General features: G+C 60.5%; 1 protein-coding gene across 1 annotated transcript in view; it reads left to right on the top strand.

The window, feature by feature from the left end:
- PHF21B (PHD finger protein 21B) overlaps nucleotides 1-26303 on the top strand; it is a 69310-nt gene that overhangs the window by 36980 nt on the left and 6027 nt on the right. The window contains exons 2-11 of the mRNA XM_049626732.1: nucleotides 2841-2898; nucleotides 3353-3529; nucleotides 4130-4250; nucleotides 5461-5624; nucleotides 9565-9657; nucleotides 11905-12255; nucleotides 14395-14535; nucleotides 23947-23998; nucleotides 24563-24639; nucleotides 25544-25598. Coding sequence (XP_049482689.1) covers nucleotides 2841-2898; nucleotides 3353-3529; nucleotides 4130-4250; nucleotides 5461-5624; nucleotides 9565-9657; nucleotides 11905-12255; nucleotides 14395-14535; nucleotides 23947-23998; nucleotides 24563-24639; nucleotides 25544-25598 — 1289 coding nt within the window. The remainder of the gene's footprint in view (nucleotides 1-2840; nucleotides 2899-3352; nucleotides 3530-4129; nucleotides 4251-5460; nucleotides 5625-9564; nucleotides 9658-11904; nucleotides 12256-14394; nucleotides 14536-23946; nucleotides 23999-24562; nucleotides 24640-25543; nucleotides 25599-26303) is intronic.

Below are 26303 nucleotides of genomic sequence, written 5' to 3'. Positions count from 1 at the left end.
CCCCCCCCCTCCTCGAGTTGCTGGAAGGTTCTGTATCTTCGTCTGGGTGGTGGTTACTTGGGCTGAGCTCTGCGCCTTTCGCTGTAAGTAAATCGTGTCTCCGTTTCACGCAGGGGGCCCCCCTTTCGGAAGCCGAGAGTGTCTGGGTCACTGCCCACGGGAGGCTGGGCGGAGGCGCTCTGTCAGCGGGCTTCCCGGGGCTCCATGCAGATGTGCGTCCCCTAAATTAGATTCCGGGGCAAATTAGATTCCGGGGCATCGGAGGTGGCAAGATGATGAGGCCGAGGCCAGGGGGAGTGCGCGGCCGCCGACCACACGTGGAAATTAGATTTATCTTCCCAAGGTCCGCGGGTCGGTGGGGAGAGCCGGGAGAAGCCCTCCCGTGGATCGCACAACTCGGCCGTTGTGATTTGTTTGAAGACGCGGACCTGGCGGGGCCGCCTCCACATCCGAGGGCCCAGAGAGTTGCTCCGGGCCTCCCGCCAAGGGGCAGACACAGATACTTCGAGTCCCAGATAGCAGGGGCCCCGAGGCGAGGGCGACAGGTGGCCTGTGGGGAGCAAGGCCTGGGGACAGGCAGGTACCGCCCCTGCCGTGTTTTCCTCTGGCCTCGGGCCCCTGCCCGGGCAGCCTCGGAGACAAGCCGGTGGCCTTCCCGGAAGGCGGGGGGCTCTGGCCACAGCATCTTCGCTGCGGCCCGGCCCCTCCTTGAGAGGACCCCTGCAGAGCGGGGGAGGCAGCCAGCTCTCGGGCCTTCTAGCCAGGGGCCACCATCCCTGGGGACAGGGGTACCTGGAGGGCCGCGCAGGGGTGCCAGCTGGCTTCTGCCCTCCGTAGTCCAGTGCCGTCTCAGAAATGGCGCTTCTTCCCCAATTTTGTTGATGTGATACGGCTGCTTTAGCTGCTCTCCCGGACGCCCCTCTGCGCCTCCCCCCAACTGCAGAAAGGGCACAGCCCCCCGTCTTCAGTCCACCAGGCCATTTAGAGCGTGTGTTTCCTACTAAATAGCATAAAATTACACCCTTTCAAGTTAATGAAAGCACTTGGCGACGCTGGGGCTGCTGGGGCGGGGGGTGGGGTGGGGGGGTTAAATGTCAGCGCAGAGAAGCCGCCTGTGTTCTCTGGGGCTTGCTGATTACGAGCGGCCTCCCCTGGAAGGACCTCTGCATTGGTTAAGTGGCCCCGGGCAGCCTGCCTCAGCTGGCCCACTCGGTCAGGGTCACCGGGACCTGGCTGGGCGGGAGCCGCCTGTGCGGGGGGCCGTGCCGTTTCCCCCGCTGTGCACTCGGGAAATGGGTTGGCGTTGCAAACCCTGTGGTGCTTGGAGAAGCCGGTTTCGGGAGACGGTTCTTGCGTTAAAGCCCCAGTGCCACAGTCTCCCGAGAGTCCCCTTGGACGTGCCCCCCTCTCCCGGGAGCTGCTCTCAGTGGGGACCACCTGCCAGCCCCCGGAGGAGAACAGGACGCCCAGGGCAGGGCCGGCAGGTGTGGGTGCCCTTGGGCAAGGAGAGCCTTAGGACAAGGCCGGTCCTGGGCTGGGCACCACCGTGGGATGCTCAGAAGCCCCGCCCCCTCGGGAAGCAGCCAGCCAGCAATCCGTCGTGTCAGAGGAGGCCAGAACCCACTTCCTGCTTGCCCCAGAGGACTCTGCCCTGGCTTACAGTCCACACCTTACCCCCGGCCTCAGATCTGGCCTCCACACAGAAGCCCCCTTCCTGCCCTGCTACACCATCCAAGAGCCTACAGTGGCTGACGGCTCCCCATCTCCCATAAGGCATGGCCAAGCTCTTGGGTGTGGCATTCAAGGCCCTACCTGGCTCTCTACTTCACCATACCCACCTTTGGCTTTGTGGTTCGGCCCCCAGTGCTCCGAGCTCTTGGTGCCCTCGCCCCTCCCTCCCCACCTTCTCCCCCCCACCCAACCCCCCACCCCCCCGTCCCTCCTATTTACCACGCACTTACTTGGCTGCCCCCTTGATCAATTCTGGTGCATCTCTCAGGGCCCGGCTCGGACACCACTCCTCCAGGATGCCTCCCCCCTTCCCCTCTGCAGAGCCCTTTCTGCCTTTTTTACGCTTAGGTTTTAATTACAAGTACGCAAAGGGTGCTGTGATCAGCCTGCATACGCTCTCTGCCCGAAGGAAGCCGTGGGCACTTCGTCACATTTGCGCTCATTGTCTTTTGAAGAAGTAAAATGCGCAGAAGAAGCAGGTGCCCTCCGGACTCCCCCTCGCCATCGCCCCCCCCCCCCCCCGCCAGGGGCACCCACGATCGTGAGTCGGTTTTGCACGTTTACTCAGCGTCAGCAAACCAGGCCGTCCCGTGGTGCTTACTCCACGTGAACGTAGCGGGTGGCGGGCACCGCTCGTGGGTTTCACCCAAGGGCCTGTCTCTGCGGTGACGCGTCTACATCCGGCTTGTGGCTCTGGCTGCCGGGAGCCAGAGAACGTCCCCCGTCGGAGGGACATTGTGGTGGGCCCATCCCCTGCCGATGGGACAGTCCCTTTTCCCCGAGGCAGGTGCTGTTGTGCAACACGTGTGTCCCGGGCACGTGGGCACGCGTGGCCCTGGGGGGTGTGTCCAGAAGGGGAGCCGCGGACCTGGCCCTGCCTGTGTTCACTCTGTCGGGCAACCCCGTGGCCGTTGTCCCCACGCCGGCCTCTCCCGCTCTTCCTTGTCTCCATGCCGCCTTGGTCCTTGGCGCACATTCGTGACGGGAGAAGCCACTGGAAGGACCCAGGCGCCAGCAGCTCTGGGCCAGGTGGGAGGGACGCTTGTCGGGACCCCGGCGATGGGAATGAATGTGTCTGCCGGTCGGCCGTGCCCCCCCCCCCCCGGTAGGGACACGGGCGTGGTGGACACAGGGACTCCCGGGACACGGCGGCGGGAGCAAAAGCAGGTGCGTGTTTCCCTGGGCTTTCGCACGAACCTCCAGTGGCCCCCGCTGGCCCTGCGTGGACGGGCTCGGGTTAGCGGGAGCCGGCGTGGGGGCCCCGGGCCGGGTGGGCGGTGGTGGCCGGGCTGAGCGGGAGCACGCCGGCCACACGCGGAGTGAGCCCAGAGCCCGTCCCCGGCGGCCAGGGTTCACCTGCGAGCCACAAGCTGGTTTCGCACGACAGCCAAAGTGGTGCTTGTGTTAGAGTACTGTTTATCGGCGCTTACTGGTGTTGGGGCTCACTTGCGTTTGGCCCGCGTCCCAGCCAGCCTCTGAGAAGGCAAGGGACCTCAGAGCTCCAGAAGCCACACAGCAGCCGTGCGGCTCGAGTGGAGGGATGCGAACCGAGGCCACCTTCCCTGGGGCTGCTGGGTGGTCCTGGGGGGCCCGGGGCTGCTGCCCCACCGTCGTCGCCCAGCTCGGGAGGAGGTGGGAGCCGGGAGGGGTGCGGGATGTGGGAGCCCCGGCTCTGGACAGCAAGTCCCGTCCCAGCCGCTGGAGAGGCCCCAGAAGCGGGGCCGCACGCTTCCCTGCTGTCCTCAAAGCTGCGCTCGGCACTCCGCGTCCCCTGCCGGACGGCACCCTCCCAGGCGAGGTGAGTGGAGGTCGCGGGGAGACGCGGGTTCCTCCGGGGCAACCCGGCTCCTGTGTCCACAGTGCTGGCCGGAGCCCCGCCACCGAGGGCGGAGGCAGGTGGCGGCTCTGCCACTCACTGTCCCGGGGCCCAGCAAGCCCACCCCCTCTGGGCCTGTCACCTCATATGGAACACATACCGTCAAGTAAGGGAGGGACAGGCGTGCACTTACAGAAACGTTTGTCTCTGTGTGATGCGGCCTCCTTCTGTGAGGCCGCTGCTCCTGTGATGAATTCCGAGGTCCTTAAGGGCCACCTTCCGCTCTGGCCACTGACCACGCCACGGGTACACAACACCCCCCCACACACACACCAGCCAGGGCTCACACTGGATCTCCCTCCTCCTCCCTGTCCATCCTGTCCCTGACATGACCCAGGGGAGGGGCTCACTGTGACCCCATGCCCGCCCCCTGCACCAAGGGAGAGAAAAGGGGAGGGTCTGGACGACTGGGTCCCACCAACTCGCGGCCTGTCCCGGGGCCACAGCCTGGGCAGGAGAGGCAGACGGCCACCGAGGCCCTGCACGCTGATGGAGCCTTCCCGTGATTGCCCTCTCCGGCAGTTCTGGTGTTGTGGCCGCTGGGGTCCCTTCCTGCTGTCCGCGTGCAAGGCCCTTGCTGGTGGGCCGTGTGGAAGGCGCAGGCACACGCCTGCCCGAGGACGGTCCCCGGACGCGGTGGGAGGTATGACGGTCACTCTTCCCGTTGTTGAGCATCAGGGGCTGACCTTCGGGGTCAGACGGGCCGGAAGCTGGCAGGTCAGGGCAGGCCCCGGCTCGAGGTCCTGCATGGGAGTCGTTCTGTCCGGTCCTAGAGGTTGGCCGGTGCTCACGGCTGGGTCGCTGTCTGCTTCGGGAACACGTCTACCTACGTGACCTGGACGGGGCCACCTCAGGACCCCCTGGGTTCCACCGAGAGGACAGCCCTGTGAGGTCTGGGGTCAGCGCCCAGAGGTCGCGGTCTGCGTGGGTGTGGAGAGCGGGCTCAGGCAGGGGTGAAGCTGGCCGTGGCCTGCCGCCTGTGCAGGTGGCAGAGGGCAGGCCCACCTGATGGTGGACCCTGGTGGCCGTGCCTGCAGTCGTGCAGAAAGAGCCTCCCGTCCCTCGGCCGCTCCCCGAGGCCCTCCTGGTTTAACGACATCCGTCAGACACCCGCTCCGGCCAGGACCTGGGCTGGACTCCACACGGAGAGGGGCTTCAGCCCTGCCCCGCCCCGCCTTGCCGAAGGGGCCCTCCTGTCCCGCCCCGCAGGGGAGCAGAGACCGGTTCTGGTCCCTCGGGTCAGAGGCTGGGGCGGGAGCAGCCGCGGTGAGGCCGGGCTCACGGACCCCATTGCCAGCCAGATACCCCGTGGGTGCTCCGGGACGTTTGCTGAACGAATGAGGGAGAGAAGGGGGTCACCGTGGGTGGAGGGCGTCTGGCAGCGCCCGGAGGTCTAGGGAGGCCACGACGGGGAGGAACCTTGGCCACCACAGTGCACGAGCAGCAAGTCGGGATGAAAGCACCTCCACCCGGCAGGGGCGTGGCCCCGTGGCCTCGTCCCGTGGCTCGCCCTGGCCGGGGGTTTACTGAGAGCCCAGCAGGCTCTGGTGTCTGCACTTGGGCACAGAAGGAAACACGGTGGATGGGAACACAGGCAGGAAGCTCGAGAGGTGGTGGGTCTGGTTTTCTTTTCTTCTTCCTCGAGCTGCTGGGCACCAGGGTATTTTACTCTGATTTTGGGGGCAGGGAAAGGCAAGTCCGTACACCCCATCTGAGAGTCAGGGGGTGCCCAGGTTTGCCCAACAAGACAGGGGCCACTCCGGGACGGGTACCTGGTCAGGCTGATGCCACGAGTCCCGTCCCTCCCCCGTTCCCGGCAGGCTGGCCGGCTCCGACCCTCCCCCTTTGCCCAGCGCTCACCGTGCAAGCCGGCCCCACGGCGCCCGCTGCCTCCGACCCGCCCGCGCCCCGTGCAGCAGGCTCTGTTCCTGTGGCAGATGAGGGGACTGGGCACCGAGAGCTGGGGGGCCACACGCAGCTGCTGTCAGGGCTGGGCTGCCCCAGGGACTCCGCCGATGCAGGACAAATGTGAAGTTATCTTTGACTTTTATGGCCCTTTTTTTCCCTATTAAGATGCTTAGAGCTGTAAATGTAGTCTTAAAGAGCTCATTTATCCTGACGAAAGTGTGGCTATAAACTATCCAGTGCTCGTGACATAGCCGCTGAGATGATTGTTTCTGCTGGTACCGATAAATTCCGACGCGGAGCAGAAAGGTCAGCCCCTGCCAGATAAAATGTCTTTTCAGCTTGTTAATTAAAGCTTCATAAGGACATGGAAGAACACACTCTGGGGGCGGAACTTAGAAAAGGAGCAAACAGATGAGGCTTGCAGGGTGCCCGGAAGCCGGCCCCGCGCAGACGGGGAGTGGACGCTCGTGGCAGGTGACTTTGGTGTCCTGGGAGGCGACCCAGCGTTCCCAGAAGCGTGAGGTGGAGGGACCCGGCTCAGCAGCCCCGTTTGTAGCAAACTTCTCCTAAGCGCCCAGGACTTCAGGCTTTGACCCGGGAGCGGTCCCGTCTCTGGGTCTCCTCTCGATGCCCCGGCACAGAGGGACCCCGACACCCTGCAAGGTGCTCCTTAAAGCCCCATCAGGCACCCCGAGCGAGCCCCAGGCAGCGGCCGCCGTGGGGCTGGGCTGCAGTCAGGCAGGATTTTAGCTGGTGGAGTCAGCGGGTGAATGCTGTTCGTTCTGCAAGCTGGTGGCATCCGGGGGCTTGTCTGGGGGCGTCTTAGCCAGAAGGGGATTCCCAGGGGAAGTAGGCTGGCCCCTTGTTCCCTGGCTCCTGTAGGTGCTGGGCGTGCATTTGCCCAGAAGTTGTGCGGCCTCAGGATCTTCCGGTCGGCTCCCGTCTGTGCAGGAGTCCCTGCTCCCAGGGGGCCACACAGCTTCGCTCACTGATGACACCAGGTGCCCGTGGGGGTCTCTGATGCAGAACCTGCTAGAGGGACAGGGTGGTTTCCTCTTGGCTTGTGGTCCCCAGGTTGGCAGAATCACCCGGAAGCTTGCTAATCAGATGGGCACCGTGCCTGCCTCCACCTGTGCACGCCTGGGCCGGAGCGGGGCGGACGGGGGTGGTCGGGGGGGTGCGTATCCGGCTGGAGGCAGGCCCCACAGGTGGTGCGGATCGCCAGCAGGGCTGGGCCGGGGAGTGCAGAACCTTCTACACTCATCCCTTTGCAGAAGGCAGGGCAGACTCTTAAAATGTGGGCGTTGGGGGGCGTCTGGGGCGTTATTTTAGCACTGCTCCCCAAGCTGTTCCGGCCAGAGACCTGAGACGGCATTATGGGTTGAGACGCGTCCCCGAGAAGAGACCGCGTGTGTTTTTCATGCTGTGTTGTGCGTCCAGCCCTGTTCCGGCCAATGTCCACGGTGGATTTCCGGTTAAATGTGCAGGCTGTGGCTCCCCACCGAGAGGCGGGCAGCCGGCTTGGACGACCTGAACCCGCTTGGGGCAGGTGACCTATTCCAGAGGAGGGAGGAGCCGGCCCTCCATCAGGAGAAGCTGCGCTGGGGCTTGTGGGGCCTGAGACCCTCCGCTGTGCCATTTGGGGACAGATGAAACCAGCACCAGAATCGGGACGGCGAACACATCCCCCGCCCACAACCTGGAAACGTTTCCCGGTGCGTTTTGTGATCCGTTCCTCCCATCCCCCCATCTCCACGTGATCTGACCTGCTGCTTCGTTTTGGAGATTAGTTTGCTCTTTCTGGAATCTTCCAAAAATGGCATCGCACGACACGTCCTCCTTTCCTTTTGGGCGGGGGCGCCCGGCTCCTTCATTCAGCCAACATTTGGAGGTTCGTTCCGGCCACATGTACGAGTTGCTCCTTCCTTTTGATCGCTTTTGGTTCCTTTTGATGCTCCGTTGGGTGGAGCACAGGTTGTTCAGCTGCGGGCCTGGTGGCATTTAGGCTGTTCCCAAACAGGACGTCTGGAAGTCCCAGATCGGGGGCGCCTCTGTGTTCGGGTGCCGGCCCTCTTCTCGCTGAGACCTCGCGTGGGCTAAGGGGCTGGCGGTCTCTCTGGGGCTCTTTTTACACGACGCCACCGAGTTCATAAGGCTCCACCCCCCTGACTGAACACTTCCCAAAGTCCCCACCTCCTGACACCCCCACATCGAGAGCCTAGACTCCCAACATGTGATTTTGGGGGGACACGCACATTCAGTCCATAGCAGTAAATGTGTGTTTAACTCTTTGAGAAACGGGCAGACTGTTTTCTGGGGTTACTGTGCCCTCTTAACGTTCCCGGGAGCCGTGGGTCAGCTGCTGTCTGTCACCACCACGTCCCGATCTGGTCCGTCCCCGAGGAGGCGGGAGGAGTGCCTCACTGGGGCTTTAGTGATCACTCCCCGAATGACCGACACTGTCTAGCATCTTCTTGGGGGCTCATTTGCCGTCCACGCGTCTTTAGTGAAGTATCCGTTGGGATCTTGTGTTCATTGTTTTCATCACGTTTTCTGATTAGCGTGTTTCGAGAGTTTTTTGGTTTTTTTTTTTAATGTTTATTTTTGAGAGAGACAGAGTGAGCGGGGGGTGGGGGGCAGAGGGAGAAAGAGAGAGGGAGACAGGGAGACACAGAATCCGAAGCAGCTCCAGGCTCTGATCTGTCAGCACAGAGCCCGACACGGGGCTCGAACCCACGAACCGTGAGATCATGACCTGAGCTGAAGTCAGACGCTCAACTGACCGAGCCACCCAGGCGCCCCTCAAGAGTTAGTCTAAGTCTGGACACCAGTCTCTTATCAGCCAACTTTTAAGTGTGTTTTTCCCACTCTGGTGCTTTCTACTCTCTTCACAGGTAAGCTTCAGGAGTTTTTAAATTCTTTTTGTAGCCCAGTTTACTAATTCATTCTCATATGGATCATGCTTTTGGTGTTAAACATATGACTCTTTGCCCACCCGAGGGTGCCAAAGATTTTCTCCTGCGGTTTTTTTCTAGATGCTTTGTAGTTCTAGGCTTTACATTTAGGCTCTGCTGCATTTTGCTGTGGTTTTTAAAATATTGCACCAAATATGGATTCAAGTTCATTTTTCTTGGTTTTTAGTATACAGGTATCCATGTGAAAAACCTTACTTTTAAAAAAGCAAGTTGGGGGGTGTGTGGGTGGCTCGGTCGGTTAAACCTCAGACTTTGGCTCAGGTCCATGAGTTCCAGCCCCCAGTCGGGGGAGCACGAGCCCTGCTTCGGGTGAGACCCGCTTCTCTCTCCCTCCCTTTCTCTCCCTCTCTGCCCCCGCTGTGGGATTCTCTCTCTCTCTCTCTCTCTCTCTCTCTCTCTCTCTCTCTCCTTTTCTCTTTGCCCCTCACACACTTGCGTCCCCCTCCCCCAAAATAAATAAATAAGTTGGGGCCTCACATTGGGTGAGCTCGAGCCCTCTTCTCTCTCTCTCCCCCTCTCTGCCCCTCGCTCACTTGCCCCCCCAAAATAAGTAGATAATAAATAAATAAATAAATAAATAAATAAATAAGAAGTCGAGGCACCTGGGTGTTGCAGACGATTAAGCGTCTGACACTTAATTTCAGCTCGGGTCATGATCCTAGGGTCGTGGGGTCGAGCCCCTGTGCTGACAGCTGGGAGCCTGTTTGGGATTTTCTCTCTCTCTCTAGCTCTCTCTCTGCCCCTCCCTCTCTCTCTCTCTCCCTCTCTCTCTCTCTCTCTCTCAAAATAAATAAGTAACATTAAAAAAAAGAAAAAGCTGAGGTGCCTCAGGGCTAATTATTTTCTGGACGATGCCGTCCTTTCTCTCGCTCTAGTTTCCAGAATTTCTTACATGGCCAAGTTACCTCGGTGATCGTAAACTCCTGATGAAGGAAGGGAAGGGCGGGGTTTGCTGCCCCCTGCTCGGCCAGCCCGGCGGGAGCCACGCACCCGCCGGGGGGGGGGGGGGGGGGGCTCGTGGTCTCAGCGCCGTGTCCCCGTGGTCCTGGCTCAGCGCCCCCTCCTGTCTTGCAGGCTTTGGGAACCATCACTGCAGTGCCTGTCACGGGTCCTCAGGTCAGCTCCTTGCAGAGGTTGGCCGGACAAGGAGCGGCCGTGCTACCTCAGGTAAGCAGCTCGCAGGTGGGCCCCGGAGAGTCTGTCTGTCTGTCCCCAGCCCCTCTGGCGCCGAGGACGTGCTCCCATCCCTTCCCTCCCCTGCCTCTCCTGCCTGTGAGAGGAGGAGACAGACGTTCTGAGTAGACCCAGTGTCGACAGTGAGGAATTGCAGAATCCTTCTAGTGGGTCGTGACCAGGACTTTTTCTTTTTTCACGGAATCAACGAGGCTGGACTAGAATAGGACAGAACGGAGCAAGATGCACCAAAGGCATTGTTTCTCGAATCCCTTGTGTCGGGACCGGGTCGCGAGGTCACAGGCGTTTCGGTCACAGTTAAAGCAGCACGAGAAACTCTGCCCAAGATGATTCATTCGGGGAGGCAGCGAGGTGCTCGGCTAGTCTGTGCCTGGGCTCCGCACTTTGGACAAGTCGCCTGGCCTCTCGACCCTCCTGGACCGAATCTCCTGTGCTGCAGAGGGGCTGGTGCAGGTGGCTCCTTGGTGGCCGTGGGGATGAATCGGACGGCACAGAGGCGTCCTGGTACGGAGCAGGTGCAGGCTAGCGGTTCACCGGTGCTCGGCTGTGTTGAGCGAGTGTTGTGTGCCCGGTGGCCCGCCAGGGCTGCTGGCCCCAGAGGGGAGGACGGCTCCCGCAAGTCATGAGCTCTGGGGTCCCCCGCATCCGTGTTCTCGGGCTTGGAGGCCCAGCCCCTGCAGCCTGGGCACGGCTCGCCCCCGTCCGGAGTTGGGATTATGTGGTGTGAGCTGGCCAGTGTGGACCAAACCCGGAGTGACCTGGGAGGAACCGGCGGCCCAGAACTTGACCTGAACGGACATCGCAGCTGGGAGGCCCCCCGCCCCCAGCCCCAACCCCCGCCCACCCGGTCCACCCCCCACCCCAAGAGGATGGGGGTCCCCAGGCTGGCCCAAGGCGGGCGAGGACCAGAAGAAGCAAACTTCCCGAGGTTCTCACGTTCAGAATCGGTGTTTGTGCCGGGCTGTGATCCTGACCCCGCGTGCCAAGGACGCAGCAGGACAGGATCACGCGCCTGGGGGAGTCCCCCGATGGCGGGAGGGCCCAGCTGGCGGGGGAAGGGCAGGGCACTAGAAGTGAGGCCAGCCCCCTGGCGGGCCCTGGCGAGGAGCAGGTGGACGAGACGCCAGCTTGACTGAGGGGCACGCCGCACCGAGGTGACCTGCTCAAGGTCCCGGAGCCCTGTGGGAGCCACCCCGAACCCCTCCCTCCACGAGGGCATGGGTGGAGCCAACCCAGCCCGCTGCCAGCCCACGCCAACACCTGGCAGGCTCGTGGAGGTCCCGCGTGCACGTCCCTCTGCCCTGATGACGGCTGGAGCCTTGTTCTTCCTGGGGAAGTCCCTTCCTCTCCAGGCCTCCATTTGCTCATTTGTAGGATAGGCCAACGTACCTGCTTCACAACGCGGTCACGGGGCGGGGGGGGGCCCAGTAAGGTAAGACAGGGCAGGTCCTCTTCCGCCTCCTTGTCCCTAAGAAGGTGGCCCTAGGGCAGATGTCACGGGGTTGGCGTGAGGCTCGTTTCTGGTCGCAGGAAAGCAGGGGAGCTGGCGACAGCTGACAGGACGCACACGTTGTGCCTTCTCCCCACCCCCAGCGCACGGATGAGGCGCGTGTCCGGCACCACACGGGTCCCGGAGGGGCAGGGCTGGCCCCGGACGAGCCGTCCAGAGCGCTGGCCGGAACCACGTCGTGGCTGCCTGCACCTGCTTTCACTCCGCGTGCGTGGGCCTCGCAGAGCTCGACGTGGCTCCCGGCCCGGTGGCTTCCGCAGGGGACACGGCGGCAGCCCCCACCCCGATCACGAAGCAGACTGAGCGGGGCCGGGAGCCCCCGGTGGCCCCTCCCAGTCCCCTCCCCCCCCCACCCCGGCAACGACAGCGCCGTGGGGACTTCTGTCTTCCGGGAGAGCTCGCTGCTTTGCGGCTGGAGCCAGAGGGCACCCGACTGGTCCACGTGCAGCTTTCCCATCGCCCTCCTGCTCGTCACCGTTTTGGGTTGAGCCGGAAGGGGCTTGGGTCCAGAGCCGGGCCCCGCGGCCTCTCCACTGCTGTCCCCTCGCCTCCCACCCGGGAGGCCTCTGAGCCCGGCCGCGTCCGTGCCCGGGCTCCCCCCTTCCCGAGTCCCGGCTGTGTTCAGGGCCCGCCCCTCCTCCGCGTCTGTCGTCACCCCGCCTGCCTGTATGTCTGCCCCACCGTGCGACTGTCCTTCCCTCCCTCCCCAGGTTAGGCCAAAGACTCTGATTCCAGACAGCCTCCCCGTCACCCCAGGCCGGGACCGGCCACCCAAGCAGCCCCCCACGTTCCAGAAGGCCACCGTGGTCAGCGTCAAGAACCCCAGCCCGGCCCTCCCCACCGCCAACAACACCGTGAGCCATGTGCCGACGCCCAGCAGCCAGCCCCAGGCCCTCGCCGAGTCCTCGGCCATCACCTCCCCGCTGAGCGGCGCCGGGGTGGCCTACGCCATCATCTCCACCGCCCCCAGCAATGCCACCGCCATCGCCCCCAGCACCGCCGTGTCTGTGGTCAGCGACAGCGTCGTGGTCCAGCCCCTCCTCATCAGTGCCGACAAGAAGGTGGGTGTGTCGTGCCCGCAGGCGCGGGAGGCCCGGACGGAGCGGGCGGGTGGCTGGTGGAGTGACCGCGCGCGGGCCGGTGCACCAAGCGGGCGTGAACAGAGGCGCGAATGAGCCGTCTCGAGAGGGGTCAGTGCTCGAGCGCCTGGGGCGCGAAGGAACGACCCAGCGAGGGAGGGAGGGAGTCGGTGGCAGGAAGGGATGTGGTGGGAACGAGGCGCGAAGGGGAACGGCTCCACACGTGAACGGGGCGGCACGGACGAGCGGGTGTGTGGCCGAAACACGTGGCTGAATGCATCAGTGTCGGTGGAAAAAGGATGATTGGGCAGCGAATGAGCGACTTCATTCACGGGACTCATTAACTGAGCAGCGAGGTCTGTGCCCGGAGGAGGCCGGAGCTGGTGACGATGGGTCTCTGGCCGGTGTCGTTGGGTAGCCAAGGACCTTCGGGGACGCCAGGTGCCCGGAAGGAAAACCCGTGATGTCTTGGCAGGATTGAAAACTGAAACTCAGATCCTCTCTGTGTCCCTCTCCGAACTCCTTGGTGCTTGTGCGGCTCGAGGCCTCTGGGGCTGCATGAAAGGCACCCCTTCTTCTCGGTGGCCCCTTTTCCTCTGTCCCCAGTTCGGGATCTGCCACAAGGCCCCTGTCTTGCTGATGGCCAGCGTCCCTCCCAATTCCCAGCCTGAGAGCTGGTGGCCCGCTTTCCTGCTCCTGTACGTGGTTGCACACGGTGTATTTCTGGGAGTACTGTGGTTCTGGGCCCTGCCACCCGCGGACGGTAGCCCCGGGGATCCTCGGTTAGGACAAGCCGTGGTCAGGTGGGGGAGACGTGGCCCTCAGGACCACGGCCGGTCACGAGGGGGGAGCTCAGCAGGCGTTTGTGGGATGAGTGCCCTTTTCACTGCAGCCTCAGCAGCATTCCGTGCTGCCACTTTAAACACTGTTTGCTGTTTAATCGGTGCGAACAGATGCTCGCTGTTCAAAGTTGAATTCCTTTGGTTATTAGGAAGCTCGAATGTTGCCCCTATACTTTTCAAGAATCCTGTCTCCTTCAACGTGACTCGCTCGAGGATATTTTTTGCCCTGTTTTCTACTGGGGATCTTAACGTTTTTCTTCCCACGAATATAAAGAGGGACCTTTTTTTTTTTTTTTCCCATCCCGAGAATTCTGGGGTTTTAAAATTGTGATACAAAGGAGAACAAAGAACCTCTCCTCGAGCCAGCCGAAAAACAGAATGCGTTTTCTCTTCCTGCTCAGGAGCTCCAAATTCACGAGACAGTCATGTTCTCAGGGGGAGAAATACAAGTTCAGGTTCTTCCTGGCTTGGGTCAGACCCCGGCTGGCTGCTCCTGGTGAATTCCTTCCCTCGGATCCGTGCAAGATAGCGATGCTTTGCCAATCCCCTGCCCAAAACAATTAATAAAATAGTTGAGCCACAGATGGAGGGAGGGAGGGAGAGGCTGGGCTGCACGAATCCCTTTCTGACTTTTCAGCCGCAGACCCTTCGATCAAACCACACGGTTACCCTGAACCCTGATGGAAGCTGGCTGGAGTGGGGCCGCTCTGGGCGATACTGAGCTGGGTCTGGAGTCTGCCTCCCCCTTCTCGGCCCCACCCCGCTGAGGCCAGATGCGAGAGCCTCAGACACAGTGGCCCGGGGGCCCCAAGGGCATGCTGGGCAGTGGGCAGGCTGGGCCCTGCAGACAGATAGACCCCTGATGACCTCAGGCGGCAAATCTGAGCCCTCCTGGCCTCCGTTTACCTGCGTTTGAGGTAGGGGTAAAGAAACCAACCTTTCTTGAGTCTCTGCTGCCCGGGTCTCCACCGCCTCCCTGGAGGTGGGTGTTTATTGCGAGGAAGCTGAGGCTCAGAGAAGCAAAGTGACCGCCCCGAGGCCACACAGCCGCGTCAGGCTAGTGGAGGCCTGAACCCAGGCCCTCCTGGTTCCTAAACCAGGCCCAGCCTCACGCAGACCCTCCTCGCGGTGTGAAGGGCGGGCTGGAGGTGCACACCCTGGGGGCAGGCGCCCCCTGGGCCCGAGAGCCTCCTCGTCCGCTGTGATCCCGCCTCCCAAGGCCCCTCCCCCTCCCCGGTTCTCCCCCCCTCACCCCTCACCCCTCCCCCGCCACTGCCAGGTCATCATCATCCAGCCTCAAGCGCAGACGCAGCCCGAGAGCACGGCGGAGCCGCGGCCGCCCACGGAGGAGCCATCTCAGGGAGCTCAGGCCACCAAAAAGAAGAAGGAAGACCGGCCCCCGAGCCAGGAGAACCCCGAGGTAGGGTGGCCGGGGTCGGGCAGGGCGCGGTGCAGGAGGCAGGGACGACAGAAGCTCCCTGGGGTTGGGCCTCGGCCTTGCGTCTCGCAGATGGGCTCGCGGAGTGGCGCTGTGGGGCGGAGGTTCGCACGGATTCGAGAAGCAGGCGCCTGGCTTTGCACTTCCTGCCGCCAGCTTTCTAGCAGTGTGACCGGGGGCAGGTCCCGTCTGTGTCTTTGTCTGTGATGCGGGTGGTGAGCGTTCCTGGCAGCGTCCTTGGGAAGATCCCGCGGGTCGGGGTCTGCTGAGTCCAGGGGACGGGGCTGCTCCGGGCGGCGCACACGCACGGCCCTCCTGTGGGCAGAGCAAGACCCCGAATGCCTCAGAAGCCGGCTGCAGCCAAGGCTGGTGCTGGAGAGGCAGATGTCTCCCCGAAGTTCCTGTAGAACTTTCCAGAAATTGCACGTGAGTGCCTCCCCCCCCCCACCCCCACCTGAAGGAGGAGGGACGAATGGCATCCTTCTCCGTGGCTAACACAGAGCCACCTGCACCAGGGAGTGGAAGAGGCCAGCAGCTAATTCAAGGTCATTCTTCGTTAACTTTCAGGGACAGCAGGTGACCATTCTTGTGTTACTGCTTCTGTCCTCAGCCATCCTGGGCCAAAGTCAACCCTTTGGGCCTTTTTCCATGCGGCTACCCTCACCTGACCCCCCTTTTCCCCCCTATTTGTTTGTCCGATGAGATTCACTTCAGACATCCTCTCCTCCAGGCAGCCTTCCCTGACCACCTCACCTCACTGGGCAGAAGAGACCCCTCTGGGCTCCTACAGCAACTTGTGATTCTTTTTGTTGTTGTTGTTCTTTAAATAATTTATTGTCAAGTTGGCTAACGTGCAGTGTGCACAGCGTGCTCTTGGTTTTGGGGGGAGATTCCCGCGATTCGTCACTTACACTACGCAGTGCTCACCCCAACAAGTGCCCTCCTCGATGCCCACCGCCCCTTTTCCCCTCCTCCTCCCCCCCCCAACCCCCTACCCGCACCAGCCCTGTTTGTTCTCTGTATCTGAGAGTCTCTTATGGTTTGCCTCCCTCTCTGTCTTTATCTTATTTTTCCTTCCCTTCCCCCTTGGTCATCTGTAAGTTTCTCAGATGATACGTCTTTCTCTGCCTGACTTCCTTCACTTAGCAAAATACCGTCCAGTTCCATCCACGTCATCGCAAATGGTCAGATTTCATTCTTTTCCATCGCTGAGCAGTATTCCACGGTGTATATTTACACACCACATCGTCTTTATCCAGTCATCCGTCGATGGGCGCTTGGGGCTCTTTCCATGCTTGGCTGTTGTTGGTAATACTGCTATAAACATTGGGGTGCATGTGCCCCTTCGAATCAGCACTTTTGTGTCCTTGGGGTAAATCCCCAGTAGCGCTATTGCTGGGCCGTAGGGTAATTCTGTTTTCAGTTTTTTGAGGACCCCCCCATACTGTTTTCCAGAGCGGCTGCCCCAGTGTGCATTCCCACCGACGGTGCATCCTCCGCTTCCTTGCCGACATCTGTCATTTCCTGAGCCCTTCTGGTTCTTTTAAATCGACGGGCTGTCGTTACCAAAAGAAGTCAGCCTTTCTTCCGTTCGTTCACTTACTCTTCGGACATGTCTTAAGAGTTTGCTCCGTGCCAGGCTTCGTGCTGAGGGTAGGGACGTGGAGATGGGGCAGTTGGAGCCCTGGCCCCGGGGGAACTCACTCCTCCCGGCACGACCACCAGGACTTCAGCTTGGGTTAAAAAATGTCAAGTGTCGGGGAGCCTGGGTGACTCAGTCGGTGAAGCGTCCGACTTTGGCTCAGGTCACGATCTCGCGGTTCGCGGGTTCGAGCCCCACGTCGGGCTCCGTGCCGACAGCTCGGAGCCTGCTTGGGATTCCGTGTCTCCCTCTCTCTCTGCCCCTCCCCTGCTTGCTCTCTGTCTGTCTGTCTCTCTCAAAAATAAATAAACATGAAAAATTTTTTTTTTTAAATGTCAGGTGCCATCAGAGAAGCTCACATTCAGAGCGGTGGGAGGTGCAGGGAGAAGGAGCGTGTGTTTCCACCCGGAACGACTGAGGAAGGCTTTGCAGAGGAGGGGCGGGGCAGAGGCAGGAGGGACAGCGTGTTGTGCAGAGGACATTGCTTGCACAATCTCATGGATGTGAGAAGGCATTTAGCAGGCCCAGGAAAGCCAGCGGGTCCGCTTGGACCTCAGGTGGCACGTGTGCGTGAGAAACCCTAAACCCAGGGTCGGAGAGACGTTGGAGCCTGACCCTGGGGGGCCTGCATGCTGGCTGCCGTGGCGCAACTTCATTCCTTGGGCAGTGGGGAGCCGTGGAATATCCTTGAGCGGGAGAGTGACTTCATTATTGTCCTTTGGCGTGTCCAGAAAGCCCATTGGCTTTTTGGGAGTAGCTTCGATTCAGTCGACCATTCACTGAGGCTGAGATAACCGGGTGTCCTCTGTGGGCCCCGGGCCCGATTTGTCTCAGGAGGCTCTCCGTTCCGTCCCTCCGTGACGTTTGCGTGCCTGCTGCGTGCACGGTGAGCCCCGGGCCGGCCTCTGCGTGCGCCCCTGTGTCCTCCCACGGGGACCCGCAGCCTTCCTGGAGGTTTTCCGGGCAGATTCTCTGTGTTCCCTCAAAGTATATCTCACCCGGTTATTGTGCATTTATACAATTAGTATAATTACATTTAACTACATAATTAGCGTAAATACGTGTAATGACTTAAATAGAACTGGCAATTACAACACGTCCCGGCGTAAAAATCCTTATTAAACTTTCTTGTTTATAAAACGGGGTCTGGGAGCGGTTGTGCGGGGCCGATGCGGGGCTCTGTGGCGCCCTTGGAGCCCGTTCACCAAGAGCCCGAGTCAAGAGCTCCCGAGGCCAGGGCGGCCCCTGCCCCAGAAGCTTCACCGGAGGCGTGGGCTGGCGTCCTGGGTGGCTGGTGGCAATGGAGGCTCCCGGGGCTGCACGAGCGAGCCCAGGGTGCCTGCAGCCCGGAGCCCCGTTTTGAAGGGAAGGGAACGCTGAGTTTACTGGCACCCGGAATGACTCCAAGGCTCTCTCCCCTCGGCCCTGTCTCGAGGCCCACGGCCACCTTTAGGACACAGCTGTGGCCTTGCCTGTGCCGCCCATCATCCTGGCCTCGGGCGGCACCTGACTGACACTGGCCGCCGTCAGAGCAGCACGAGGACTGCAGGGGCCCCAGCCCCGTACGAGCCCTGACTGCGGCCACCTCCCTGGGCGGGACCCGTGTGCACAGATGCCCACGCCGTCCGGGTCACCACGGCCCCCGTTCCTGCCCCTGGACGGGTTCCTCCCTGTCTGTCCTCCCAGTGGCTAGAAGGATCTTCCTAAACTTCAGAAATCACCAAGGCACCCCCCGCTTCCTGAAACCGATCCGGGGCGGCTCGGGGTTCCGACTTGGAGGTAGTCCCCCGCGGCAGACCCACAGCAACGGCAGAAAAAGCGTAGGAACGTCACAGGACCAACGCGAGTTCGTTTCGTGGGGAGTCACGGGCGCGCCAGGCGGAGTTGGCACACAAAGTCAGCTTTGGAATAGCTCTGGACACTGACTCCCCGGCGGGGGGGGGAGGGTGCCTTTGGTTTAGGGTCAGGATGAGTAGACAGGGAAGGCTTGTCATCGTAGGGAGACAGGGCGCCTTGACGAAAGCTGCCAGTGCACCCGGTGCGTGTCCTGTAAACGCGGCTGAGGCTCCTCCGGGGGGAGGTTTCGGTATCATATCGAGGTTCAGGCGATTGCCCGTCATTCCAGCGTCACTCCGTGGCCCACCTCCACAGGCACGAGGTGGGCTTGGCTGTCACTGTCCTGGAGGTCTGGGCCGGGTCTTGACGGGACAGTCGCCATCACCTGAGGGCTGGTTTCAGGTGTCGTTTGCCTGAGTTTAAGAGCTAAGCCGGAAGGGCGAGCTTCAGGAAAAATGTAAGACGTTTGTGGGTACGAGCAGGTGGGCAATAAAGGTCAGGTCCTGGGGACTAGCCGGTGACAGGAAGAGACAACAGAGAGGCCGCTGTGCTGGGTCCCAGAAGCCCAAGCAGTGAGCAGGACCCTAGGGCCACCGGGCTGCAGGTCCGGAATGCCGGAATCGGGTGAGGGCCACCAGGAGGGCAGGGGAGTGGGGGGAGCTCACACCTGACAGCGTGGGTCCCATAAGCTCTTCAAGAAGGAAAGGAGCCAACCTGAGCCTGAGGCCACAGCCGCACCTGGGGAGGGGGAGGGAGCGGGAGAGAGGGGAGAGCAGGAGGTGGAAGGAGGGGGAGGGAGGGAGGGGGAGGGAGGGGGGGGAGGGAGGGGCAAGCAGGAGGGGGAGGGAGGGGGAGGGAGGGAGGGGGAGGGAGGGGGAGAGAGGGGCGAGCAGGAGGGAGGCAGAGAAAAACGGAAACACAGAACAGGAAGGAGGAGCTGTGCCCAAGATGAGTCTGGACAGAATTCTGGAACACGCGACGCGGTCCACGCCGAGTATGACAGAGTCCACGTGTGGCACGTGAATTTCCTCAAGATGGACTTCGTTTTGCGGCGACGTCTAGCCACGACTTGCACACGAGTTTGTTTAGGGGGTACTCGGGCAAGTTTGTGTTTTAAAGAAAGGAATAACAGCCCCTTTTTGGAATAAATAAGAAATAACGGGGCAAACGATGTCATGAAAGATAAAGCGAGATCAGGTGAATGTAAAAACCGTTTGGAAATCTTGGTGATGAGGAACACGGTGATTGGTTGAAATTAAACGTCTTACTGGACGGGGGCGTCTCGGGGGCTCAGTCTGCTGAGTGTCCGACTCTTGATTTCGGCTCAGGGCATGATCTCACGGTTCGTAGGTTCGAGCCCCGGGCCAGGCTCTGCGTTGACAGGGTGGAGACTGCTTGACATTCTCTGTCCCTCTCTCTCTGCCCCTCCCCTGCTCCCAAGTGTTCACACGTGTGCGCTCTCTCTCTCTCTCTCTCTCTCTCAAAAGAAACGAATAAACTTCATAAAAAGCTTACTAGACAGGATGAACGGAGATAATTAGTGCTTTGGAATATGCTACCAGGGATGTAGCACAGAGTTGCAAAAAAGTATGGGGGGCGCCTGGGGGGCTCTGTCGGTTAAGCGCCTGACTTGGGCTCGGGTCATGATCTCGCAGTCCACGAGTTCGAGCCCCGCGTTGTGTCTGTGCTGACAGCTCGGAGCCCGGAGCCTGCTTCGGATTCTGTGCCTCCCTCTCTGCCCCTCCCCTGCTCCTACTCTGTATCTCTCTTTCTCTCTCTCAAAAATAAAAGACATTTGAAAAATTTTTTTTAAAAAGAAGAAAAAGAATGATCCCTTCGAAGACCAGCAGAGAGGATATGACGACGGGAGTGGCAGCTTCGGGGAGCCCTACCAGGATTACGGAGCCAAACGGACGAAGAGACACTTCCCGCGACAGCCGCGGTGATGGGCGTTTGGCTGTATCGTGGCAGCACTTGGCTGCCATTTCCCGTCCTCGAGTGACTGTGGCTCGAGTTACCTTCCGTGGAAGACGGGGTGGCGGCAGGGCGAGGCCGCATGGGGGGCGCGAGGACGCAGGAGCTTGGCCTCCACGTTGGTGGTGTTTGCTCAGGTGGGGCCAGCGAGGCCGGTGCGGGTACCGAGGGGGGTCCCTAGAGTCCCTGCCACCGTGCGGCCAGCCCCAGGGCCCCGAAGCAGCGCTCAAGCCAGGTGGCAGCAGACCGCAGCCTGGACCGCTGTCGGCTGCATCTGGGGGACCCCACAATCCCCTTTCCGGAGGCTGCACGGCCGTGTTAATCACGTTGTAAGTCTTGCCTTCACGTGAGCCCACACCTTCCGGAATACAATTTACAGGCCCTACTTTCCATGGGGTGGAGGTGCTTCATGGTGTTTTAAATAGAATTGGGGGGCTCGTCCGACTCTTGGTTTCTGCTCAGGTCACAGTTTGTCACATCGAGCCCCCCATGGGGCTCTGCGCTGACAGCGTGGAGCCTGCTTGGCCTTCTCCGTCTCTCTCTCTCTCTCTCTCTCTGCCCCTCCCCTGTTCACATGCTTGCTCACGCTCTTTCGTTCTCTCTCAATAAACTTAAAAAAATTTTTTTAAAATATATACTTCAAGAAAAGTTGACTGAAATCAAAGAAGACTTACGCACGCATCACGCGGACTGTGGCCCTGGTACCAGGCACCGGGGAAGATGGCCGTGTGCACCTGCTACGCGACCCGGAAGGTCCCTGCGGGATCCGGAGGGCGTCCGGGCAAAAGCAGTCACGTCACTTTAGAGGGAAAACAGCCAGGCCTTGGCTTTCCCGCGCGGCATCTGAGTCCAGAATCCAGCAAAGCGAGGGGCGCCGGGGTGGCTCAGTCGGTTGAGCGTCGACTTTGGCTCAGGGCTCGGGTCATGATCTCACGGTTCATGAGTTCGAGACAAGATCCTGAGGAGAGACAGAAAGAGCCTAGGGTTTTATGTCCCGCCAAGCTGGCCTTCAAACTGGAAGCCTCCATCCGCGTGGAAGGTTTTGTTATTTTTTTAATGTGTATTTATTTTTGAGAGAGCGAGAGTGGGGCGGAGAGAGGGAGACAGAGGATCTGAAGCAGGCTCTGTGTTGTCAGCGCGGAGCCCGACGCAGGTCTCGATCCCACGAACCACGAGATTGTGCGGAGCCGAAATCAAGAGTCAGTCGCTTCACTGACCGAGCCCCCCCTCCCACTCCCAGGCGTCCCCCTCCAGATAGGTTTTAAATCTGCTAAGAACTCGGGAGATGCTGTTCCATGGGCCTGGCTCGATCCCTACCGGCCCAGAGGAGACCGGGGCCCCTCTGGCACCAGCCCTCGGGCGGGCGGCTCCAAAACTCAGCCGTGGGGTGAAACAAAAAGGGTAAGGTTGTCAGATCAGAACTGAAGTAGGACATTCTCCGATCGCGTACAAATGCTTCATCTCCGTAGCGTCGGGGGTGGGGGGGCCGTGAGAGAAGGTGGGAGGCAGAATGAGCTCCGGGGGAGTCTCCGTCGTAGCTGAGATTTTCAGTGAATCAAAGAATATCACGTAAAGCTGACAGATGGAGGGGGAGAACTATTTTTAGCAGCACAGAAGTAAAAAAATGGAAGAGTAAACAGTCAACTATTTGGAATGATTTGGAAAACCCAAGAGAATCGATGATAGGAAAACAAATCCGCAGACAGAAGTTGTCGAGGCAGCGGGGTTTAGTATTAATGCAAAACATCGATAATCGTCAACAGAAACACAGAGCAGCCTGTTAGAAGCCTTACAGGTAACCGTATTTACAGTAGCAACAAAAAGACGAAATATCTAGGGACAGACACGCTGACAACAGTCAAACCCCGCTGGAGGGTAAGTTTAAACCCCCGAAGGCAGAAGAGGAACAGAGAGAGAGGCACACCACGGTTTTGGGGGGAAGATTGCATATTACAAAGTTGTCATTATGCCCTACATTAATTTTTAAAAATTTTTTTAATGTTTATTTTTTTTTAATTTTTTTTTTCTTTTTTTAACGTTTATTTATTTTTGAGACAGAGAGAGACAGAGCATGAACGGGGGAGGGTCAGAGAGAGAGGGAGACACGGAATCCGAAGCAGGCTCCAGGCTCTGAGCTGTCAGCACAGAGCCCGACGCGGGGCTCGAACTCACGGACCGCGAGATCATGACCTGAGCCGACGTCGGCCACTCAACTGACTGAGCCACCCAGGCACCCCGCCCTACGTTAATTTATCGTCTTGACATCATCCCAGTAAAGCTGCCAAGGGGCTCCCTCCGGCTCCTTCATGGTCTGTAAATTTCATCTGCAAAAGACAAGCAGGAAGGACCGGAGAGCCCTGAACAGGAAGAACACAGAGAAAGGGATCCTAATCCCGCCAGAGTTCTGTAAAGCCAAGGTAGGGACACGGTGCCACGGGAGCTCACGAACAGGTAGGAACAGAACAGGGGGCCCAGAAAGAGACCACGGATACGCGTGATCATTTAGCGTATGATTCAAGCGGCTCCTCAAACCAGTGAAAAGCGGAAAGACGGACGTTTCAATAAATGGTATTGGAACAAGTGAGTAGTAGCCATGTGGACTGAAAGGAATCCGCATTTCATACCATCAACGCCAGGATACGTTCCCAACGGCCCATAAACCTGAATGTAAACAGTGAGGGGGGCCTGGCTGCCTCCGTCGGTGGAGCGTGTGACTCTTGATCTCGGGGTTGTGAGTTCAAGCCCCACGTTGGGTGGGGGAGCCTCCTTTTAAAGTTACAGGGACGCCTGGGTGGCTCAGTCGGTTAAGCCTCCGTCTTCGGCTCAGGTCATGGCCTCACGGTTCGTGGGTTCAGGCCCCGCGTCGGGCTCTGTGCCGACAGCTCGGAGCCCGGAGCCTGCTTCGGATTCTGCGTCCCCCTCTCTCTCTGTCCCTCCCGCGCTCGCACTCTGTCTCTCTCTCTCAAAAATAAATGAAGATTTAAAAAAAGTGAAAAAATCATAGGGGCATCTGGGTGGCTCAGTCGGTTAAGCGTCTGACTCTTAATCTCGGTTCAAGTCATGATCTCAGCGCTCGTGAGTTCAAGCCCCATGTTGGGCTGGCTCTCCACTGACAGGTGCAGCTTGCTTGGGAGTCTCTCTCCCCACCCCCTGCTCCTCCCCTGCTCTCTCTCTCTCAAAATAAATAAACTTAAAAAGTCATAATAAAATAAAGCAAGCAATGAAATTACAAATACTGAAATAAAACATAAGCAACTTGGTTTACAACCTCAGAGTCTGTAGCTAAGATTCAAACACCGAAACACTGAAAAAGAAAATACTGCTAAATTCTACTACGTACAATTTTTTTTTAGTCTACGTGGCCAAAAAAGGCCACCGGGGAGCACAGTTCCCTGCTGCTTAAGTGTGAGTGGTGACCAGCCACTTCCTGCCAGCGAGGACGGTGTGGACGGGGAAAGAGGGATTTTCAGTGGAGAAGGCCGACCGATGCCTCAGCCGGGTGGTCAAGGGCAACGTCACAGTGCTGAGTCACGTTGATAACACGTGCCCTGGATATGATGGCTTGGCAGGACTCTTCCCCTCTGTGGTCCTCCTCCCCCAGGCCCATAGCCCAGTCGAACCATGAGAAAACCATCAGGCAAATCCTAACTGAGGGGCATCCTTTGAAACACCTGACCAGCCCAAGCTCAGAACTGTCGCCATCAGAAACAAAGAAAACCAGAGAAATCTGGCCCAGCCCAGAGGAGCTAAGGAGGCACGCCAACTGAATGCAGCGGGAGATCCTGGATGGGGTCCTGGGACAGAGAGGGGACCGTAGGTAGCAACGAAGGAGACCCGAGACAGATCAGCCAGCCCCATGAGTAGGTGCTCCTGTCGAATTTGTCGAATGACTGGAAAGACGTGGAAGGTGGTGGTAACGCCTCTCTGTTTCCCTCTCTTAGAAAATCGCCTTCATGGTAGCTCTTGGCCTGGTCACAACGGAGCACTTAGAAGGTAAGGACCCCGCACGGCGGCAGGCTGGGCTGGGACCGGCCTGCGCCGTGGGGTGACAGCCGGCGGGGGGGGCGGCAGTCCCTTCGGGGACGTGTGTCCCAAGTGCCGGAGGTTGTGAGCGCAGAGAGAGGGAGAGCCTCCCTGCTCCCCCTGCCTCCCCGCACCACTTGGCAGAACGGGTGTGAGGGCTGCGTTAACGGTGCTTTGCTGATAGACTCGTGACTGTTACTACGGTTTTTGTAAATAGCCCTCCTGGGGGCGCCTGGGGGGGGCTCAGTCGGTTCAGCGTCCGACCTCGGCCTGGGTTATGATCTCAGGGTTCGTGAGAGAGGCGGCCCCGGGCTGGGGGATGGCACACGGGGGACCGGCACTGTCCGTGGGTACCCGCCACCCTCCAGCCGGAAGCCAGCACCTCTGTCTGCCCCAGAGGGAGCTGTGCCGGGGCCACTCTGGGGCGCGGATGCCGGGCAGGAGGGGACGGGGCCGCCCAGGGCTTGCAGCGGAAGGGTTCAGGGTTCCCGGGGCAGGAAGGACCCAGTAACTGCTGTGTCTGTGTCTTTCCAGAAATCCAGAGCAAGCGCCAAGAGCGGAAGAGAAGAAGCACAGCCAATCCCGCCTACAGCGGCCTCCTGGAGACCGAGGTGAGGGACCCGCCCTCTGCACCTGCGGAGGGACCCCCCCCCCCCCCGCCCCGCCCGTGGTGTCCCGAGCACTGCGCCCTTTTGGAAGGATGTCACTGAGCTGTTCCTTGGCCTCCACGCAAGGAGGTGCTGACCGCTGTCTGGACCAAAGGGCCCCGTTCCCTTTGCCGTGCTCACTGATGAAACCGTCCCCCGAGCTGTGCGCGAAGCCACACCCCAGTGTCCCCAGTCTGTGGCCAGGGCCAGAGATGACCTGGTTAAGGAATCAGGAGCCGCCTCCCAGCCGTGACCCTTGAGCCCTGGACACATCTGTGGCTCCACGAGCGGCCCTGCCACGGGGGCCTCGCCCTTGGCTCTGAGCACAGCCCCACTGCGACGGGGTAGGCGGGTGCAAAGTTGGTCGTGTGTTCTCGGCCTGTGGCTGAAGCCACCATTCAGAACGTACTGGAAGCCTCCGCGTCTCCACAATGTTTGGTGCCGGGGACGACCCTGTACCGAGGGTTCCTGGGCCCCGTGCCAAGAAGTGAGGTTTGGGGAGCGAGTCCCTCACACCCTCGTCTCCCCACCTGACCCCAGAGCCAGCTGACAAGGTGCAGGAGGCAGACGGACGGGGAACCTGGTGGCTGCTTGTTACTGGTTGGCCCCGATTCGGGGTCCCCCACTCGTCCCTCCCGAGTGAGGCGGACGCATCGGCGGGGAGCGGGCACAGGTTCCACGCCTGCCACAGGGCAGAGCCCTTGCTGACGCCAGCCCGCCCCTCCCCTGCCCTGCAGCCCCAGTGTCCATCCCTGTTTCTGCCTCTGGAGCCCTGGGTGGGGAGTCTGTCCCGCGTACGCCCTGGGCAGGGGCAGGGTCACTGAGGAGTGCTCCCCGCGAGACGGTTTTTCTTTTGTGTCCCCTGCAGAGGAAACGGCTGGCATCCAACTATCTCAACACCCCCCTGTTCCTCACAGCAAGAGGTAAGTGCCTGCGGGGCGTGGCTTCTCCTGCCGCGGCCGCTGTGGGGCCGGGGGCCAGGTCGGCTTTGGTGGCTCTGGTGGCTTTGGTGGCCCTCCGCTCCTGGCCTCCGTGGGGCTGGGCTGGCCCGTCCGCGGCCGGGACAGTTGTTTCCGGCGGATGGTGCGTTCCAGCGCCACGCCCCGGCCCCCTTCGCCCTGTCGTCGTCTGTAGGGAGGAGGAGGGCAGGTGGCGGTGGCGGGGCTCGGAGCTGGGTGACGACGTAAGGGCTGGATGTGACCGCGGTTTGTAAACTGTCCCGTACACACCGAAGCTGAGCTTCCCACTGGACAGCGTCATGTGCGGACAGCCCTGACCCAGAAACTAAGAGGAAAGCCATTTTTTGTGATCATTAAATGTGTGGTTTGGCATTGCTTACTGGAAGGAGGGTGGGTGGTTATGGGGGGGAAAAAACGGTCGAAAATAAATCACCTTAAGAGGCTCCCGGAATGATGGGTCCCTCCCCTGGGCAGCTCCCTGCCTGTCCCACGGTGGGTCCTGGCCATGACCGGGGCAGAGACCCTTATTCCTGTCACTCCCTGGGTGAGACCCGGGTGTCCTGGGTCCAGTGCTGCTCCCATCATGCCCCGGGTGAGACCCAAGTGTCCCGGGCGAGACCCGGGTGTCCCGGGTCCAGTGGTGCTCCCATCATGCCCCGGGTGAGACCC

Source organism: Panthera uncia, chromosome B4, assembly GCF_023721935.1.
Source record: "Panthera uncia isolate 11264 chromosome B4, Puncia_PCG_1.0, whole genome shotgun sequence".
NCBI lineage: Eukaryota > Metazoa > Chordata > Mammalia > Carnivora > Felidae > Panthera > Panthera uncia.
This window is presented reverse-complemented; position numbering and strand designations above follow the sequence as displayed.